The 19957-nt window shown below is 42.7% G+C and overlaps 1 protein-coding gene across 1 annotated transcript; it reads right to left on the reverse strand.

Moving 5' to 3' along the window:
* Positions 1 to 515: 515 nt before the first annotated feature.
* LOC133135729 (Krueppel-like factor 3) lies at positions 516 to 17070 on the reverse strand. Its single transcript, XM_061252961.1, has 5 exons — positions 16886 to 17070; positions 6103 to 6569; positions 5616 to 5769; positions 2021 to 2181; positions 516 to 1841 (listed from the first exon to the last, which is right to left on the reverse strand). The coding sequence occupies exons 2-5, from the start codon at positions 6524 to 6526 to the stop codon at positions 1660 to 1662; spliced, it is 921 nt and encodes a 306-aa protein (XP_061108945.1). The 5' UTR covers positions 6527 to 6569; positions 16886 to 17070; the 3' UTR covers positions 516 to 1659.
* Positions 17071 to 19957: the final 2887 nt, after the last annotated feature.

Here is a 19957-nt window from a genome sequence, read left to right on the forward strand (position 1 = left end):
ATAATTGGGTACCCATGCATCATTGGTAGTTGACAACTAACCACAGCTACAGAGCAGGTTCTGCACCCTCAGTTTTCTGGAGCCTCCATTACCAAACCAGCACACAGGCGTAAAGAGAAAAATGAACAGGGCCAGACAGCATAGTTCATTCCACAGTAAGACATGCTGTCACAACCATGATTCTTGATATGACTCTCCATGATATGCTATGCTAACTTTAACTCTTTAGGGTGTAAGGTCACAAATACATCACTAGAATGTTCTGAACTGAATCCTCTAATTCTGATGTAACATTCACCATTGGTAAATGAAAGCAAAGGATTTTCAGAACACTGATATGGAATTTAGAAGAAAAAAACATTCCAATAAAGGGTTAATCAATGTATTTTTTTGCACTGGCTTTTTAAGAGGAAGGACTGAAATAAACAGGTTGCAAGCCCACAACAGCTCTATTCAAGGCAAACTGCAGCACTGCCAACGGGAAAATTCAAAATGACCACCCCCCCCCCCCCCCCCAGTACACTATAGCCAATTTCAAGAAGTAGGAGGACAACCGTTTGAAACAGGAAGTGCACACTGTGAGAAAAGTGACAATGATAAGTGTTTGCAGCGCCCTTATTTAACAAATTTGTGAACGAATACAAAGTTAAAAAGACATTCCCAGACAAATGTGTCTTCTCAGTAATTGTCTGTAATCCCCACTACCCAGCGGAAAACACTTACGGTTATGATATATGATTGGCTAATGAACAAATGTATGGTTATGCTAGAAAACATTTTTTTTAAAGGGAGTTTAATTTCCCTTGCCAGAAAACATATGGTTCGTTGAAAGAGATTTTTAATTTATGCTACTCTGAAGCAGTGGCTCAAGCCTCTCTCTCTGTATCTCTCTTTGGTCCTTGTCTTCTTGCGTTTTGTTATTGTTGTTTAGTCTATGTCCTCTATTCAATTTAACCACAGTTTCATACTTTATGAAGGCCCACTTTTCCACCAGGTGTACTAAATGAAAAAAATCATGACATAAATGCTTAACCAAGGCTCAGAGTTTTTTGCGAGTTCCCAGATGCTATCCCTATTACTATCCATTTCTTGTTACTTATAAAATGCGTGGAAACAGAATGACATATCCATGTATTATATAACATCTCCAGATTTCAACGGCTTTCAATAACTATGGACAAACTCAATAGAAAAGCAACACGCATACACATAGCACAGCATAACACAGAGCAGCCCTACAGTATTCCGCTAACAAGAAGGCCCGATTATGTATTTATCAACAGTATGCAAATCTTATTCAGGAAAAAAAAAGATTCACATTTAAGTGGTCTCGCTCAAGTTTTGCTTTACTTTAAAATAATAAATAAATACCAGAGGACATACTGCTAATTGGACAGTGGGAGTGGGAGTGACTCGGCTCAGACCAGCTGAACAGGTAAGGAGACCGGAAGGTTTGGCGAGGGCTTGAAGATATGATACTCTAGACGATCATCTGTATCCCACGTCGATACAGGGCGCTCCTTGATAAGAACCCAGAAATGTCAGTTAGGAGCTGGGAGCTTTCGTCTGACGGACCATCGCCGTCAATAGTCGTTATCACGCCCCGTTATCTTTTCTGGGGCAGCGCGCGGGGGCTGGAGCGTCTCGTACAGGCCTGGCCTAGATCAGCAGGTGCCGCTTCCTGTGGAGAGCCAGGTGGTCGGAACGGGAGAAGCTGCGGTCGCAGTCGCTGCACTGGAAGGGCTTGACGCCGGTGTGCTTGCGGTAGTGACGGGTGAGCTCGTCCGAGCGGGCGAACTTCCACGTGCATCCCTCCCATGTGCAGAGATAGGGCTTCTCGCCTACAGAGGGGAGAGTAAATTAGCTGAAAGAAAAACAGCTCCAGCTAGGTTTTGAAACAGCTGGTAGCTGTTCATTTCAAGCTGGTCATAGCTGGACTTTGCACCAGGGTATTCTCCTCTTTTTGGGACACGTGACTCTTTGTTAGGGATTATTTTTGCGTCTTGGCCCATGGTTTTACCTGTGTGCGTGCGGCGGTGAGCCTTGAGATGGGAGCTCTTGGTGTATACTTTGTTGCAGCCGCCAAAGTCGCAATGATGTATGCGCTTCCTCTTTGGGTCGGTGGATTCCACAATTACTGAGGACTTCCTGAGGGTCACAATTACAGACGGACTACTGCTCCTGGAGGGGGGAGGGGGGGGAGAGACAGAAATCTGCATCAGCACACTCTGGGCAGGAGAGAATGATTATCTACAGGAGAAGAGGTCTTTCAGAGTAATAAGCAATACATCCTCATTAGGCACCAAAACCACAGGAAGGTCATCACAAAAAAACAAGTAATGTACTGTGAGAGCATATAAAGAGATCTGGACTGTAGGAAGTGAAAAATGAAAGCTAGTGGAGTATATTTCCTCTCTCAACATTAGAGGACTTTTGTTGTTCTCTACGGTTTCCCACTAGAGGGCAACGCAAGCCTTGTGATTACGTTGGCTTCTCTTTTGCGCCACAAGAGAGTAAGAAGACAAATGGCCCTTGTCAGACGAGGAATACTTTTTGCCGTTTGTCAGCGCCGAGCAAACCTGCGTTGCATTTTTTTCTGCGCTCTTATCTTGTTTTGCACTTTGAGTTCTTTTTTTGGAAGCAGCTGTAATCTGGGCAAATAAACCACCACACCCGCCAGAGCAGCACTGTAGTTAAACATTTCCTGCTGCGGCCTCTCTTTCTCGCTCCGCTGCACACGCTCTCTCTCCAGGGTGTGGTCTTTTGGGGCATGGGTGTGGACATGAAATTAAAAAAGAAAGAAAAACAGCCACTAGTCACACCCTTAGGATGTCAAACCGATCCTCTACCTCCATAATCATCTCAAATTATTCTGTGTGTCTTGTTATTCATGAGTCATTTCCTTTTGGTTGCGCACTATGCCGATACAGTTACACAATGCACAGAGAGGCAAAACAAACACGCACGCACACACAGGTGGACATTTGACATCTCATTTAATGATTGAATCACATTACGCAATTGTAGCAGTGTCTTGGTAAGTAGCACGTTACACAATGGTTTTCATTCATGTCTGTTATAATAGAATGTTAATTAAAAGCCATAAATTAAAGGGTACCTTAAAGGCAAAAGTAAAATATGTCTCCTTTTCTATACAACAGTAATAATTTCAGATTCTGTATGCAAGTAATTAGTAGAGTCTTTGTGTCAGTTTTGTGGCATGTGCTTCCCACGGAGAATGTGGAACGTCGCCATGTTGTCTGTTTGACGTTTCCCAAGTTGCCAGAAATTTTCATCCAGACATTGTCTCCATATGTCCGTACACCGCACTCTTTATTCTGATTTACGGTGATTTAATGTCTGAAGACATTGTTTGACAATATTTTTGAGATTGGCAGATACACCATCTAATGTGGATGGCCACTGGACGTGGACAAGAGAGCCAAGAAGGAGGGGCCCATTTTGACTGGGCTAATCTTCTCATCCGTGCCTGCTCAGTGGGTTAAGTAGGCTACATCCTGGGATCTGAATCATTTATGTGTCAACTAAGAGAGCAACGCTTTAAAAATCTTTTCTTGTCTCCAGTTTTAGCCCAAAGAGGGAACAGACGTGCCCACGTAATGCTGCAGAGTGACCGCCCACCCGATTCCTGGAAATAATGTAGAAAAAACTACAGCAGAGAGCTTGCAGGGCAAAAGCGATGACAGGTCCACCCCACCCTCTTCCACAAGGGGTAATTACCTCAGCGCTGACACAATGATGTTGAGACCCAGTCCTGGAAACTGGCAGATAAACAACCTCCCTCATTCAACAACCACTGCCAAGCTTCAAATTGGACGGCACGGGGAGCCTTGTCATTACTGAGGTCCTCGGGAGATTGATGTGGAAGTCAAGTCATTGCGTGCGGGAGGGGAAGGGTTCACGACTCAGGCGGGCGTCCGGGAGTTTTCAGGTCAGAACCCCGTTGACAGACGTGATAGTACTGCTCTACGTTCTTCAGTTCGCAATTCCGGCACAAAGTTTCTATCCCGTTCAAATTTTTTGATGAGGATGAACATTTAACAGTATTCTCTTCTTTATCTTAAGACTGTTCTTCTGAAGATGGTGGGGCGGGGAGTGGGGGAGGGGGAAAACTGTTTCAGGAAGCAGATGGCATTGAAAAAGCACAGACTGGGGTGATATGAACTACAGTACCCGCTATCATATAGCAATTTCACTATACGGGCATCTCAGTCACTGGGCTGATTTCTGGATGTGATTACACCTGGGTCTTATGTAAGACTGTTATTTTTTTGATTTATGCACAGAAATGCAAATGCTAATATGGATAAAATTATTTCTATTCTCAAACCCATTTGACTACAGGCATAGTCCTGGTCTCTTTTTAAAAGCTTTGGCTTGTGGCACACCAGGCACAGCCACAATAATTTGTATCCACTCAAAAACAGAAATTCTTGACAGTGAGAAAAAAGCTTCCCCTTTCACTGTGTTTTAGTTTCACTTTTTTGCTATAATATTGAATTAATATTATAATTCTGACTCTTGAAAAACAAACCCCAAAGGTTTACCTTTCAGAAGAGACCAGAAGTATACCTGTAGTTCAAGAATAAACAACACATTCAGCAAGAGATGATCCAACTTTCAGCAATTGGGAAAATTTGGTATTCTGAAAATAAAAAGTTGTGGATGGGTATATTAATTCCTCCAGAGAAATTATAAGTAAACAATGGACATTCTATTGACGTTTCTCCGAGTTAGCACGTTTTTATCATTTGAAACTTTGATTCACTTTCAAACGGTATATCCTAATAGCGATTGCGAATTGCACCTGGAAAAAAGAAATGAATGCAAAAAACCCCCGGACCAGCCCAGCCCTGAGACTTAAGGGTTTAAAGTTTTCACCCTGTGGCAACATTCCTGTGAAATCAAAATACAACTGATCTGACTGACATTTGAGAGGCTTTGGGTACTTCCCTAAATTTGTCATTCGAAGGTGATGATGAGGTGATGAATTTCGGAGCCTCCGGGTGCCTCAGCCTGTAAAGGCGCTCGTCGATATGACACCAAAACCCGAAATATGGAATCGCATGTTTACAGGCGTTTTCAAATTTGCACTCACACCGGCATTTCTATTGGATGCACCAGGGGATGCACAAACAAACAAAATGCTGGCCTCGTTCAGCGACGTGCATGTGTGATTCGGTGGTGTTTCTACAGTGTGGAAAATAGAGAGAACAGGCATCACATGAATCTCCTCCTGATGTCGGCAGGAATGGAAGGAGGCGGGAGACCAAGAAGTTTGGCTCGGTTCAGCAGTTGGAATAATCAACAAAAATAATCAGGGAATAAAATATTATTTTGCTAAATTTCTCTGACTGAATTTCATTCTCTGTGCTAATGATTTATCATGGTCATTTAGCCATATCTGACTGAGTAACATTGCTTTCCAAAGCTACTAAGGCTGTGCATGCAGTAAGTGCTGTAGTATGACTTTAACAACACAACGGTTTCAGCCCCATTCCTTCAGGGAATTCATTTCTTGGGAATCCGAGACTGTGACCGGCAGGAGCTTTAACGAAGCTCTAACGAAGTCCAGAACGAGGAAAAGGACTTACTCGCTGCGGACAAAGGGCTGCGAGGGGCTGGCTAGGGCGGAGGACGACACCTCGTCGAAGCCGGGGTCCTGGCCGTATTCGGAGTACGGCTCAGACTTGATGGGCTTCTGCATGTCGTAGGCCTCATACAGCTCAGGCGACTTCATTTCCGTCACTGGACAAAGAACAGAGACGTGGGCAATGAGAAAAAGAGAGCGGCAGGGAAGATTTCACACACATCACCAACAGAAAATGCCTCCCCCTCTACCTCCCAACCCAAAATTATAAATAATGCATACATTTAAAAAAAAATTCTGCTGTCCCTCTGCAGCCATTTATGTGACTTGGGTTGAGCCGGCTCTGGTGGACTCAATAGAGTCAGTGTCTTAAGTGTAACACAAAGGGCTGTTAAGCCATGCGAGTTTGACAAAGCGCAAGCGCATTTCCATATTCCAGTAACCAACCACTGATACGACACAGGGAACTAGGGCATCCGATCTACGTTCACCTTGCGGGTGTGAGGGCAGGTCCAGCATGTCGTCTCTGGCCATGGACGAGAGCATGACGGGCTGCAGGGGCATGTGTGGGGGCACGAGGAAGGGGAGGGGCTGCACCATGACGCCCGAGAGCAGGGGGACGACGCCCGCAGCGGAGCCCTGCAGGAGGGGCGCCAGGAAGTGCAGGGACAGGCCAGAGGAGGCGTGGCCGTGGGAGGATCCGCCGTGCCGCCAGTGCGCCCTGGGGTCCCGCTGGTGGAGGCCGCCGTAGGGCGAGTGCGGCCGGGGGCTGTGGGAGGAGTAGGGGGGCGACCCCCGCTTGCTGATGGACAGGTCCAGCGGGTCCAGCTGGGTGGGGTCGTGGGCGGGGCTGGAGCCGGCTGGAGGAAGTTGGTGGAAATGGTCGCTGTTCCCAGGGAGAGGAGAGAAGAGCATGCTGTAGGCCTTTTGTCTGCCTGGTGTCTCCGCCAACCGTATCCTGAAATGATAAATTAAGGGGGGACAGCGTGAGAGAGAGAGTGAGGCCTATTAGAGTTCACTCGCATTTATTAGATATGGATGTACATACCCTCAAATTAAAGGTTACAGTCTGTACTTTAACCCCATTTTCATTGTTTCATTTCAAATCCAATGTACTGTTGCACGGAACTAAAAGAACATAAGTTGTACCACTGTTCAAATACCTACACACTGCACTACACATCCTCCATGTACACCGCAGGGCAAGTAACACACATAAGGTTCTCTGACACAGCATTTACAACAAAACAAGGTTGCTTGATAGAGAGAAGTTGAATTTGTGATGGTCACAATCTCAGAGGCAGCATTGGAGAAGGACCTCTGCACATGCCCTGGCCTTGCTATGCTAGGCTTCAGTGAGCAAACAGGATATTCGAACCGCAGGAAGCTATGCCTGTTTTAAACAGAAATGGGCAGAAAGCCTTTTCTCTGGAGTCATTAGACACATGTTCAGTGCTGAAGCTTTGCCAAAGAATAGAAAACATCCTCTGCAATGCCAGTCTGGATTTTAATAGGACTCTCAAAGGGGGGGGGGGGTGTTGGACATTAAATCAAACTCACTTTTCCCATAGAGGCCCATTCACCTAATTTGACAGCAGCCACTTATTTATAAAAATGAAAGAGCAAAACTTTTTGTCAAGTACATTGTTTGTGAACTTTTGAAATTTCCAGTGTGGCAGTTAGTGCTCTAGTGTGGTTTCATACATCCTCATAGGTTTGCTTGTTTTATAAACCAACATAATAAGGTATATAGGACAGTAATACTCAGCATTCATTGCACCAAAGAAATGAATGAAAATGAAATAATCATTTGGCATTTTTGAAAAAATATTTTATTTGGGGGAACATGAAAAAATAACCTCCCAGTTTGTTTGCATAATTAACAGCTATAATTGTCAGATTATTATCCACATTCTGTATATGCCCCATTGATAAGCACTTATAAAAATGTAACAAATGTTCATAGTGCGTCCATCAGTTTTTCATCAGGATATAACATGACAATACATTGCCAATACTCATGCAAAGGGGTTTTTCCAAGCTTTAGGAGCATGGACACTCAGAAGGTGAATTCATTTTGGAATGGAGTCTCAATGTCTCCCATAGATCCCATATTGAGGCCTAAAGATTCCCTGTGAAAACCACCGAATACATGCCTTTAAATATCAGCAAACAGAGCGAAGTAGCGATGAATACTGTGTGAATAGCAAAGGGCTTCGGGCAGTGGTGAACCTTTGGGGCCAAATGTGAAAACAAACAAAGAAATTCTGATAAGGATCAGACGAGCAGACTAGCTGTCAAAGGCAAGACAGAACATGCTGTGTTGTGACAGAAACGTCAGGAGACAATTTTGAAACAAGGCAAACTGCTGTCAGAGGTCACCAGATGTACTGTAGGTAGGTTTATTAATTGAAAACTATACAGAAATATATGGTGTCAGCCTATTCTGTGAAGGAAAATGAACATAAACCCACTGACCCTATTGTTTACATTGAGAGCAGACTGGAATGTTGTGTTCATTGAGAGGACCAGGAATCCTGTGCCATGGTGAAGGGAATTATGTCTAAAAGGATGATGCCCAGACATGAGTCTGACATTGAGCGACAAGTGTTCATCAGTTCTTCAACATGACTGTGGACAGAACCGGCTTTAGGATTTTGGTGGCCCTAAACAAGAATGGACTGGAGAAATGGCGCAAGAACAACAGCATCGACAAAGCAATTAACACAATTACTTATAAAATGTCTTACAAAATAATAAAACATTTAAAACGAAGGTTGGTTGGTCCCCTAAACAACTGCATAGAGTGTCTAGAGTGGCACCTGCAATGCATTTCAGTTATGGGCAGTCCACACTTTAACTCACTCTTTAACACAGAGCTCATGCAGGTAATCAAACAGGCCAGATGAAAACAGCTCTATAAATGTCCCATATTTACATATATAACCTCCCAGAACAACTGCCAGTAAACATTTCACTCTAGACATTGACACTGTGTGATGGTTGAAGCTCCAAATTGAGCTCCAACTGAAATTCAACCAGTACAGTCTAAAGTGAAATATGACTAAACGGATCCCTCAAAGTGGAGAATTTTAAAACACAATGTCAAACAGCGCAATGTGAGTTTTTGAAACATGATACAGTGACACTCCTTACCACGTGCTTTTTCTTCCTTTATGTGTGAACATTCTTTTAGTTTTTAGTGCTACACTCCCCATTTGAACAGTTTATCAGCTTAGCAGCATGGCAGTACACGTTTTATTGTGTACCGGAGCACACTGGCTTTATGGACACGTTCACAAAGATAGGAACACCAACCAAAACACGCCTATCCCGGAGTAACATTATCTTTAAAGTGATGCATAAGAGGACACTGCTCAGTTCTAACACCAGGCCATGTATGAACTGAAGCAGATACAGTCGTTGTGTCTTATTGGTAGTTTAGAAATACGGTGTTTAGAGAATTGGAACCTCCACTAGGAGTTCTGAAACAGTATAAAAGCTACAATCAGCAGCAGTATTCAAAAGAAACATGTTAATAAGCTGAGCAATCACAGTACTGCAGCTGAGAAATTTGTTGTTAAGATGGCAACTGATTGTGCGGACAGTGCTTTCGACAGAAAAAACACAATGTAAAAGAGAGAGAGAGAGCGAGAGAGAAGCACCTTGATCAAGTGGAGCAATACTGTAATAACTGTGCTCTGTCAATAACATTTTAACTTGAATGAGATGACGGGGGCTCTGCTTGCTGACATGTGACTTCAATGAGAGGAATGACTGGCCACCGTATGAGTTCCCCTGCCTGAAGGCATGCGCAAAGCTTCCTGTTGATGACTGACTTCTCACGGTGCACTGTTTTGGGCTTAGGCAAACAGGAGACATTCTAGCGCTGACCCATCCCTGTAATTACCTGGAATTTCAAAAGAGCCACCAGCAGGAGGTAACATGACCCTCCGCGGCCGCTGCGGCCGCTGAGTGAAGCAGTCGCGCTACTGGCTCAGCACTCTCTTCTGGGCCAGGCGGATTGTGGGATCGTATCCCGGATCTACACCTGCTCTACCAGCAAGCTGCACAGCGCATTAGTGCCGCAGACAATCTGTTCTCCGGCCACGCTTTGTAAATTGTTTCCTACTGCCAACGGCACTTATACCGTGGTCTCCCATGCCAGCTGTATGTGGTTTCTTTTGTCGAATGGCTCAAGTTCAGCTGGCTGGTTGGCCAACTGGTCGAATTGTTGGCACAGCAGGGACCTTATTTTCAACAGGTGGCTGAATATTAAAATTAAAGATACATGGAGGCACTGATTCGCTTGTCACTATAGAGCCTTTCCCACTCAAATAACAGGGGCGCTGGCCCTATTCCTCCTCCGAATGTAATTTGAATACCTCAGCATGTTCCACAAATCATACCCTCATACAATCACTGGCAATACAATTCTTCGCATTCCTCCCCCTCGTTGTTCTGCACGGAGCAGAGAAATGAGCCCTGCAGACTGTGGCGCTATACGTTTGTTCGTGTTAATCCACTTCCATTTCCGGAAGTTAGGAATACACTTGATAAAAGATCTAAAATTCATGTAGAATTTTAGCTATAATTACGGCAGTATAATAAAAATGCAAAATTGGAGATAACTACTTGTCCTTGCCATTCATGTTGGCATCTTAGAGGGGATTAAATACAAATGTTAGCTTCCCTAGCAAATCTCAAATATGGATGTGCAAGTCAACCAGCAGAATAGTGCTATACAAACTATTACACCTAGACCTGGCTTTTACAATGAATATAAATGGTCCCATATAAACTGTACCAACTATTTAGGCCCACAAGATCTTTATTCTGCAAAGCTTGCTTACTGCAACCCCTACCCCCTTGTAACCCCCTCCCTTTAGACCAAATATATGAACACGGCCAAGCCGAAGTCCACTGCTTTTGAACTCACAGAGGACAATGTCCATCTCACTTAATAATTAACACAGAATATAGCGCTGTATAGATAACACCATACTGTATTTCAAATTACACACAGACGCACACACACATACACTATACACACACACCTGACATACAGATAAGGTACCATTCCTGGGGAGAAAAGAAAGCTTACGGAGCTAGAGACTTTAACACCATTGGTGTGAGATGCCTTTCTTCAGAGACGATAAGAAAAGTGTCCATAAAACAAAGGCACTAAAAATAAGTAATCGCCACCGGTCTGTTTACACACTGTGTGTCTATGGCTGTGGTGAGCTTAGTGGGTAACTAAAACAGCACTTGTATAAACCTAGCTTAATGCCTCAGAGAAAATAAACTGTAAACCCATAGGAGAATATTTTGGAACATGCAACAGCTCTCAGAATTAAGTCAAATCAAACGTATAGCCACATCAACAACATATAGCCAATGGCTTTCCAATTCCGAGTTGGGAAAGGGCCTTGGCTCATCCGTTAATGGATGTTCCATACAGATGTGGTTTAATCACACTGTACTGCAAACTTCTAAAGACAGAGTATAAGTTATTGCTGAATTATTGGCACTACAGAACACGAACACATATTAGCATTCATTGTTTTTCTTTCTCACAGGGGTTGAACACGGGCTTGGAATGTCCAGGGGCCTCTGTGACTGGAACCAACAGGTAGAGTTGAGTAGAGACAGGGAGGGGGTGACAATGTGTTGCAGCCACACCCGACCCCCGGGCTGTCGGACAGAAAACAATGTTCCCACAACGACCCGGACAAGGGGAGCTATTCAGGCTGGTGCAGGAGAGAAATACCGCCAAATCCTGGGTCAATTTACAAGCAGGACCCACTCAACTGCTCTTTTGCCATTCTGCCATCCTCTATTTCAGGGCTTCTCCTCAAATCCAAAATTAAGAATGTTCCAGTGTGTCATGTCTCACTTCAACCGAAAACAACCAAAAACAGGTGACAGCCTAGTGCACAGTACCATCAAGAAGTCTGTATATTGTGTACGCTAACATATTTCTGGATTGTTGATGCGATTAATCTTCCGGAATTACCTGTTATTTTAGTAATGATAATGAATAGATTTGCAATCGTTATTCCGTTAGCTAAACATGTAGTAGGCATGATGAGTCATTTTGTATAATTTAGCATTTATTTCAGTCAGACATATTCAGGGGCTTAGACTTATAATTACAGGCGCAGCTGCCGACCTGATGAAATTTCCAACATGTCTTTAATCTGAAATCACATCTGCCGCAGATAAGACTTAATTCACCACTTGATGTCTGGATGCTCTCTGTCCTCATGTTAGGCAATCAAACCACTGACAGTAAACCCCACTCACAGTCGCATAAGGCCGTTTTCACAATGACTAGACTGAGGTCATTATGATTGATATGCGAGAATGTCTTTCTGTTGAATGATATTGTACAAGATGCTTGAACCCAGCAGGGAACCATGGGAAGTTTTTTCTGAAAATGAAAAAGCAGTTGAGGTTACAACGATGACCATGGTCTTAAATCCATGGTGGCGTACTACTCATTTCAATCCAGCTCTAAATGACTGGTCACACCCAAATCCCCCACATCTGAGGTCTATGTTCTCTGGCTGAAAGTTGAGCAAACGTATTGCAAATCACATTGACATAAACCTCCGTTGTGCAACACATGACAGAAAGCAGGAGGGCATCGCCTGGTACGTTTCACCATCTTCTCACGTATTTATCCCCGGACATGAAAACTCCCTGAGAGCAGTGCTCTGGTTCAGCTGCCGTCGCAAACAAACCCACGATTACACTGATTCTTTGTGTTTTACAGGAACCACAAGGCTCTGGCATCGAATTCAGAGCCAAGATCAGTCACAATGGCTGCCATGAAATTTATAAAAGAAATAATATGCCTGTGCTGTCTAACACAGTACCAAAAACCAACACGAGTGACAGAATTCTATATACAGCCTCACCACAGCTAAAAACCTTTCAAAGATTTTTAGACTGGCTGCATTTTACATTTAAAGAAAACAGCAGAAAGAAGTAACAATCTTATGTTCATTGTGGAATTACATACGGCAGATTCTCTTCTGATTACTCAACCCAGTGCCGTCGATGTGAGTGGGGTATAATGGGAAATCTGAGCACCACCCTTGCGCAACATAAGAATTCCTTCCTCCACACAAAATGGACAAAAGGGTGTCTGTTCTCAAATGAGGAATTGTTCAGGGGCTCCTCACGCTCCCTCTCTAAAATTGGGTCTAACGTGTCTGAAAACCACCTATATGAAATACATTTATTTTAAGTTGACGATGAAGAGCTTTACAATCCACAGTTAAACAGCAATCCCAAGACATGTTTACACAGGCTACATGCTGCAAATATGATTTTATAAGCATGTAGATGTTCACTGGCTAACTGCCAAGATGAAAAGTAAGCAGATTCCATGTCCCAAGTGCACTGCTTAGCAAACAAAAGAGAAATAACTATTAAAATAATTGTTAATAAAAGGTTTAACACTAATATAATATACATACACTCAGCGAGCACTTTATTAGGTAGAATTGTACACCAGCTTGTTAATGCAAATATTTAATCACCCACATCATGTGATAGCAACTAAATGCATAAAAGCTTTCAGACATAGTCAAGAGGTTCAGCTTTTGTTCAGATCAAATATCAGAATGGGGAAGAAATGTGATCTTGTTTGCCGAGAATAGTGCGGAAAAAAAATAAAAATAAAATAAACATCCAGTGAGCAGCAGTTCTGCGGGCAGAAACGCGTTGTTAATGAGAGAGGTCAGAAGAGAAGGGTCAGACTGGTCAAAGCTGACAGGAAGGTGACAGTAAAGCAAATAACCACACATTTGCATCTCTGAACACACAACGCATCAAACCTCTTAAGTGGATATGCTACAGCAGCAGAAGTAAAAAAAAAAGTCTAAATAAATACCTAATAATGTGCTCAGTGAGTGTATATCATAATTGAAAAGTGTTGGTCTCACACCAATACAGGTTGATATTCTTCCTTTGTAAAAATGATATGTGGACAGCACAATCCATAAATCGCAGCCAATAAGTAGTTCCCGTATGGCACAAGAAGGGAAATCATAATTGACAAGAAGGCTTTGATTGCTTAAAGCAGTTTTCAAGAGCTATTTAATTATCCATCCATCCATTATCTGAACCTGCTTATCCTGAACAGGGTCGCAGGGGGGCTGGAGCCTATCCCAGCATACATTGGGCGAAAGGCAGGAACACACCCTGGACAGGTCGCCAGTCCATCGCAGGGCACACACACCATTCACTCACACACTCATACCTACGGGCAATTTAGACTCTCCAATCAGCCTAACATGCATGTCTTTGGACTGTGGGAGGAAACCGGAGTACCCGGAGGAAACCCACGCAGACACAGGGAGAACATGCAAACTCCGCACTGAGAGGCCCCGGCCGACGGGGATTCGAACCCAGGACCTCCTTGCTGTGAGGCGGCAGTGCTACCCACTGCACCATCCGTGCCGCCGCTATTTAATTATGTATGAAAAAAACAAATTGCAGGAAAAGCAGGCTCAAAGTCAACCTAACAGAGTTCATATAGAAGTAACTTCCTGATAAACATTTCTCAGAAACCTTTTTTCAACTAAAAACAAAAAAACAAAAAACAAAGGCAGGGATTGCTTGAACTGAAGCATTCAAGCCCCCAAATAAAAAGTTGCTAAACGGAAAAAGAAATAACCTTTATATGAAATAAATCATAGCAGTGACGTTCAAAGTGATCCGGTTTAGAGCAGAAGGGCTTGCTGAATGAACTGGAGAGACCGGGGGAGGTGGGGTCACTGTGTGCAGAGGCAGCTTCCTGCCTGGCCTGTCTCCTTTCCGTCTTACAGAACTTCAACGAACCCGAGAGAAAGAGCGAGAGACATGGAGAGAGACTGAGAGGGGCAGAGAGAGAACGAGCAAGAGAGAGACCCCCCCATATGCCTCCCAGACAATGGTTTCACCCATCCCCCACTCCCTCCTGTGGCTCTTATCAGCACCGGCTGCTCGTTGGGTTCCTCTCACTGTGACTTACCCCACCCTGCTTTGCCACGCCAAGCCTCGCCCTGTTAAGCTCCACCCACATGACGGACAACCCAATGGGAGCACAGGAGAAGGCCCACCCCTGAAGTTCTGAGCTATGCTGTAATTCTACTGTAGGTGAATCTGGGGAACTGTTCAGATTTGAATTTTAATTGTGAGTTCTAAATGGTCTGTTTTGTAACATTTCCCATTGTTTCATTAAACTGAAATGGAATGAGCGAGAGAAAAAGAACAAAAAAAAGGTTAATATTTACTTGACATATTTATTTATGTCCAGGTAGATGTCTTTAGAAAGTGTCCAAAAACTGGCATGTATCTAAATGTCCATATACTGTATGTCACTCCACATCTAGGGGTGAGCAAGTAAAGGTGCGATAGAGAGAAAGACAAAGAGAGTATTTTTGTGTGCCTTAGTGAATATTTTTTCTTTGTTCTCTGATGTGACACAACGCATGATATGTGTGTGTGTGTGTGTGTATGTGTGTGTGTGTGTGTGTGTGTATGGTACTAGTGGTGGTGGTGCTGAGGAGTTGTGAGTGAATGGAGTTTCTGATAATGAAGTTGCTAAGTCGAAAGCCCCCCTCTACACCCCACATCCCACAACCCTCCATGCTTCAAACAGGAAGTGAGCTTGCTTGTGCCAAGCAGAATGTCTGACGCAAGCTTCAGCCTTGAAACAAAAGCTCAGGAAGTGAAGCCAGGTGACACGAGGGTGGGAGGGGACCGAGGCAGGGAAACGGGGGGAGAAAGACGGCGTCAGGGAGAGAAAGTCCCAAATGCTATCCGTTCACTGTGCTTCAGAGAGGAAGGCTGCTTCATATGTACACCCGTGAACACCCGGTTTAGCATTCTGAGTTTACAAATAGGAAAATACTGACCTGCCCAGCTATCAACTCACTAAACTACATTCAATGAGCCTGCAAATGCCCGCATGTCAGGTACGCATTTGTCTATAGTCACACTGTCACATTGGGGTGGGGTAACTACAGTTCTGAAATGACCCTTATCTAACCCGGGTGGGAAGGGGGTTACCTTCCTGCCTAGGTCTAAGACGCGGGTTCTGGAAGGAAATTTAATATGTAGGCTTATGAAACATGGTCGTAACACAGAATGCAACAATTTACCACAGAAGTATGCTTCAGTGGGATTCTGTCACTGGTTTACGGTCTAGTACATCTATTAAACATCATAGCACACAAGGGTCAGAAAATGAATGCATCACTGTACAACGTGGTGCAATATTACATTGCATGGAAATATCATTAAAACATGTGGTGTGAGATCATATTAAGTATAATATTCACATATCAATTCAAATATAATATAATAATATATACACAATAACAGTAAATACAAATAACTTCCATTCAGTTTCGTGCCATTTGTGGCATTACTTGAAGTTGCATTATGATTTTATTTATTCTATTCCAGGTATGTTTGATGTCATATCACTTCTCATATAAAGACATGTATTTGTATTTAATCGCTTTTATTGAGCAATAATAATAATAATCATCATCATCATCATCATCATCATCATCATCATCATCATCAAGAAAATAATAATCCATTATACGATTTGGTAAATGTGTCCAGTTTAGCGCATGTGTACTGGTATATCTATTTTAGCTCCACGTAAATTTAAGGATGATTTGTGCAGACATCAGTGAAAGATGTATTACATGAGACACTTTCAGCTCTACACTGTTCTCATCAAATCGGTATCGGTTGAAGGGAATTAGTGTCGCCGTAGTGTCTAACCGGTCTAACTTCACCTGGGCAACGTGCCTTCCTTTCTTTACACTTAGTATGGTTTCATAATGAATTCCTTCACTTTCTAATTATTTAATTGATTGTAGCCTAACTCAAATGGTAGATGATAGATTGCCTAACGCGTATTTCTAGGAGAACCCCGGTCTAGAAAAAAATAGCAATACCCTAAAACCATAGCAACCATTCACACCTGTGTTCTAAACTACCTCCTTACCTGTCCCGGTCGCATTACCCTCTGTATGTAGCTAGTATAGCATACTTTAGATAGCTTGGACAATCGCACAAAGAAAAAGTTTTACCATTAACTAAAAGTACACATTAACATTAAGGCTATTTGAAAAATAATTTGCTAAAACAATCGGTACCCTATATGCGCGTGGTGATCGCTTTAAATAGTAACCAATAAATATGATCACAGGAGAAGCTCTGATAAATTGACAATAGTTGACAAAAAACACTGCTACTTACTTAACCTGTGTTGTTGTGCGTTTATACTGTACTCCAATGTTAGTAGCAATGTAGCAATTCGTTGTCCTTATAGGAAAAATCTGAATAACACTATAAACGTCGTTACAGTCACAGAACGGAATTCATAAAACATGGAAAACGCAAACTGCTTCATTAGTGTGATGAATTGTGCCCAGTTTCTTAAAAACTCCAGAGTGGATTGTGTGCAAGTCACATGACGGTTTCATGGGTTGTGCTGTTGGGTGGGGCGGGGCGACACCCATGGGAGGTGAGATTCGGGTCGCTGTCCATGCTAGAAGCGAGGAATAGTACGGAGATTGCGGTGATGCCGATGCGCTGCGTATGTTTGCCCTCACACCAACAGGAAGCGGGCGGGATCTGTCCCGTGTGTACGCCCGCCGTAAAGTAACCCCGAAGGAGCTGCAGTGTACGACTGTTTCACTGTGGGTTTAACAATTAAATAAAAGTATTGCATTTGAAATGGTGACTGGAAGTGGAATTAGATTTTGATTATTAACTAATTGATTATAAAGCATAATTATTTCATATATCGCTTTATACAATTGTTGAATATTAATTATATATTGTTACAAGGACTGTGTCCAAAACATTTATGCAATTTATAATCATGCATTTTCATTTGTTATATAATTGAAAACAGAAACTTCCAGAATGCATTACTTAAAGGATGACTAAATAAAAGCAATTTATGTTTTCACAACACTGTTATAGAAGTATTTTTGATATCACATGTAATAAAACAGTGGATTGGACCTAACTTCAAGCTTAAAGTGAGAAATATAAGTACACATTCACTCTATATTTTTCTTCCTATTCCAGTAGGCCTCCAGAATTAAAAACCTGAAAAAAATCTAAAATGTAAAAACATAAAGTGAGGACTGGCAAGTTTTTGATTTGGACATAGGCACTCAAAGCCTTAGAATTTATTTGCAATGTCTGTTGAGCACATTACCTTCATCTATAGACATATTTTGGCATTGAATTTGTACTTATTTATTCATTTAATTAGTTATTATTTAATGCCAGCAACAAAGATGGCAATAATGATTTTCTACTTTGTTTCTGTTTGTTACTGTGTCCTGCTGGTCGAGAAGACTGCGCACCAGTAAGATGTCTGTGCTGGGACACAACAAGTGAGAACTATTGGATAGCATTCAAGAGAGCTTGCATGGTCATCAGCTCCCACACGGAATGTCCTGGATCAAATGAACTGCTGGCTCTCCCCGGTCTTACTCATTTCATTCTCTCCCACAAGAATCATCGCTCCCCAGCCAGCACTGTTAATGGCACAGCAGGGGCCTCTGTGGGCTTCAGCATTTTTATACAGTGAGATGATCCCTTGGCAGAACCGTATATGAAGCACTGTGCAACTGTTCCCTGTTCTTCCTTTTTCTTCTTCTTCTCTCCTGTCTCTGTATCATATCACGCACACTTCTTCACTGGTGTTTCTATGCTGGAAGTTGAATTATGGAGTATGGCATTTCTATGCAGTTGCAGTATAACACACCATGGCAAGGTCATCGGAAAGTAGCCACAATTTACAGTTTAGTAATTTAGCAGGCCCTTTTAGCCAGTGCAAGATACAGAAGTGCATTTCATGTGATCAGAATACACTATACTATAAGTTAAAGTTAGAGGTACAGTTACAATCATGTAAGTGCCACTATCAATGTCATTTACTTATTTATTGAGTAACAAGAAGCTGTCATTTGAAAAGTTGGCTTTTGAGACATCCAGCGAACCTGCCTTCCTCACTGGTTGAGGGAGGTTGTTCCATCAACTGGGTGATGAGAGCAGGGAAGGACCAGGTTTGTGAAGATAGGCTGCTTGAAGGGACAAGACAGCTAGTCGGCAGGATACTGAATGGTCAGGTGTGGCTGAAGTGTGTGATGTAGACTAGTCATTGTCTGAAGATAGGAAGGGGGGAGAGTACCATTTGGAGCATGCTATGCCAGTGTGAGATATTTGAATTGATTGTGAGCAGCCACCAAAAGCTAGTGAAAATTGGCATGTCAAGTGTGAATTTTGGCAAGGTGAAGTATTGCTTTATGTGTTAATTGAAAAAATCACCAAGGGTCAGTTCACCTGATGGAAGACTTGTCATCAAATTGTCAAGAAATTGGTAACTATTTCAAAAATTTTAATGATATTCCGCTCCACCCTAATTTCAGTTTGAATAATAATAAAAAACCTGTATTGATTTAGTTTTTTCCTCTCCTCTGAAGGAGTGTCTTAAAGTGTCATAGAATGATTTATATGACAAAGCATGTACCCTAGAACATGTAGTACCTGTAGCAGAAGAATGGCAATGTATTGTAGGGGTGAGATACAGTATGTGTGCACAGTAGAGACAAGCATGCATATACATTCAGGTACAACTATGTATGAAGAGGGCTGTAATTGCTACATGGACGTAAACACAATCAAATTAAAACTGCACTTCTGCAGTCTGCACCCCTCCTAGTCATTTCAAATACTATTTTCTGGAGTACAGAGCCAAAACAACACCAATGTGTCACTCTCCAAATCCTTCCAGACTGTACTGTATGTTTGAGACTATGTGTGACATGTAGACTGTGGCACCTGTGTGTGGTACAGATGCATGTCCATCAGATGTCAGTTTTAGTAGTTGCTTTCCACACAGGCCATTAGCTAGATATTTAACTGACGTTACCTGTGTTTGTATATAGTTCACTAACTAAATGTTAGCTAGTGGTGATGCTAGCCACTGATGCTAGTGCCAACACCAGTGAATTTCAATCTGCTCTCGAGCGTTCCTGCAACATTACGAAATATATACACGCATCATGTCAATTTTATTTTTATCAGACCTCTTTTGAATTTAGGCATGAGCTCCCTGCCCAAGAGAAGAAATATGCCAGTAGAGTCTCACAAAATATAATCAGTAACATTAGTACTGTGCAGTGGGACAAAGCTATTATGGCCAGCCAGCTGACGTTCAAAACTAGATTTAGTTAGCTATCTAATAACGTGGCAGCTATCTAATGTTACCGAAAGCTGGAAAGCTATTTTAGTGGTTAGCCACCAAGG

The sequence above is a fragment of the Conger conger genome, chromosome 8 (genome assembly GCF_963514075.1).
Source record: "Conger conger chromosome 8, fConCon1.1, whole genome shotgun sequence".
In the NCBI taxonomy this organism is placed as follows: domain Eukaryota; kingdom Metazoa; phylum Chordata; class Actinopteri; order Anguilliformes; family Congridae; genus Conger; species Conger conger.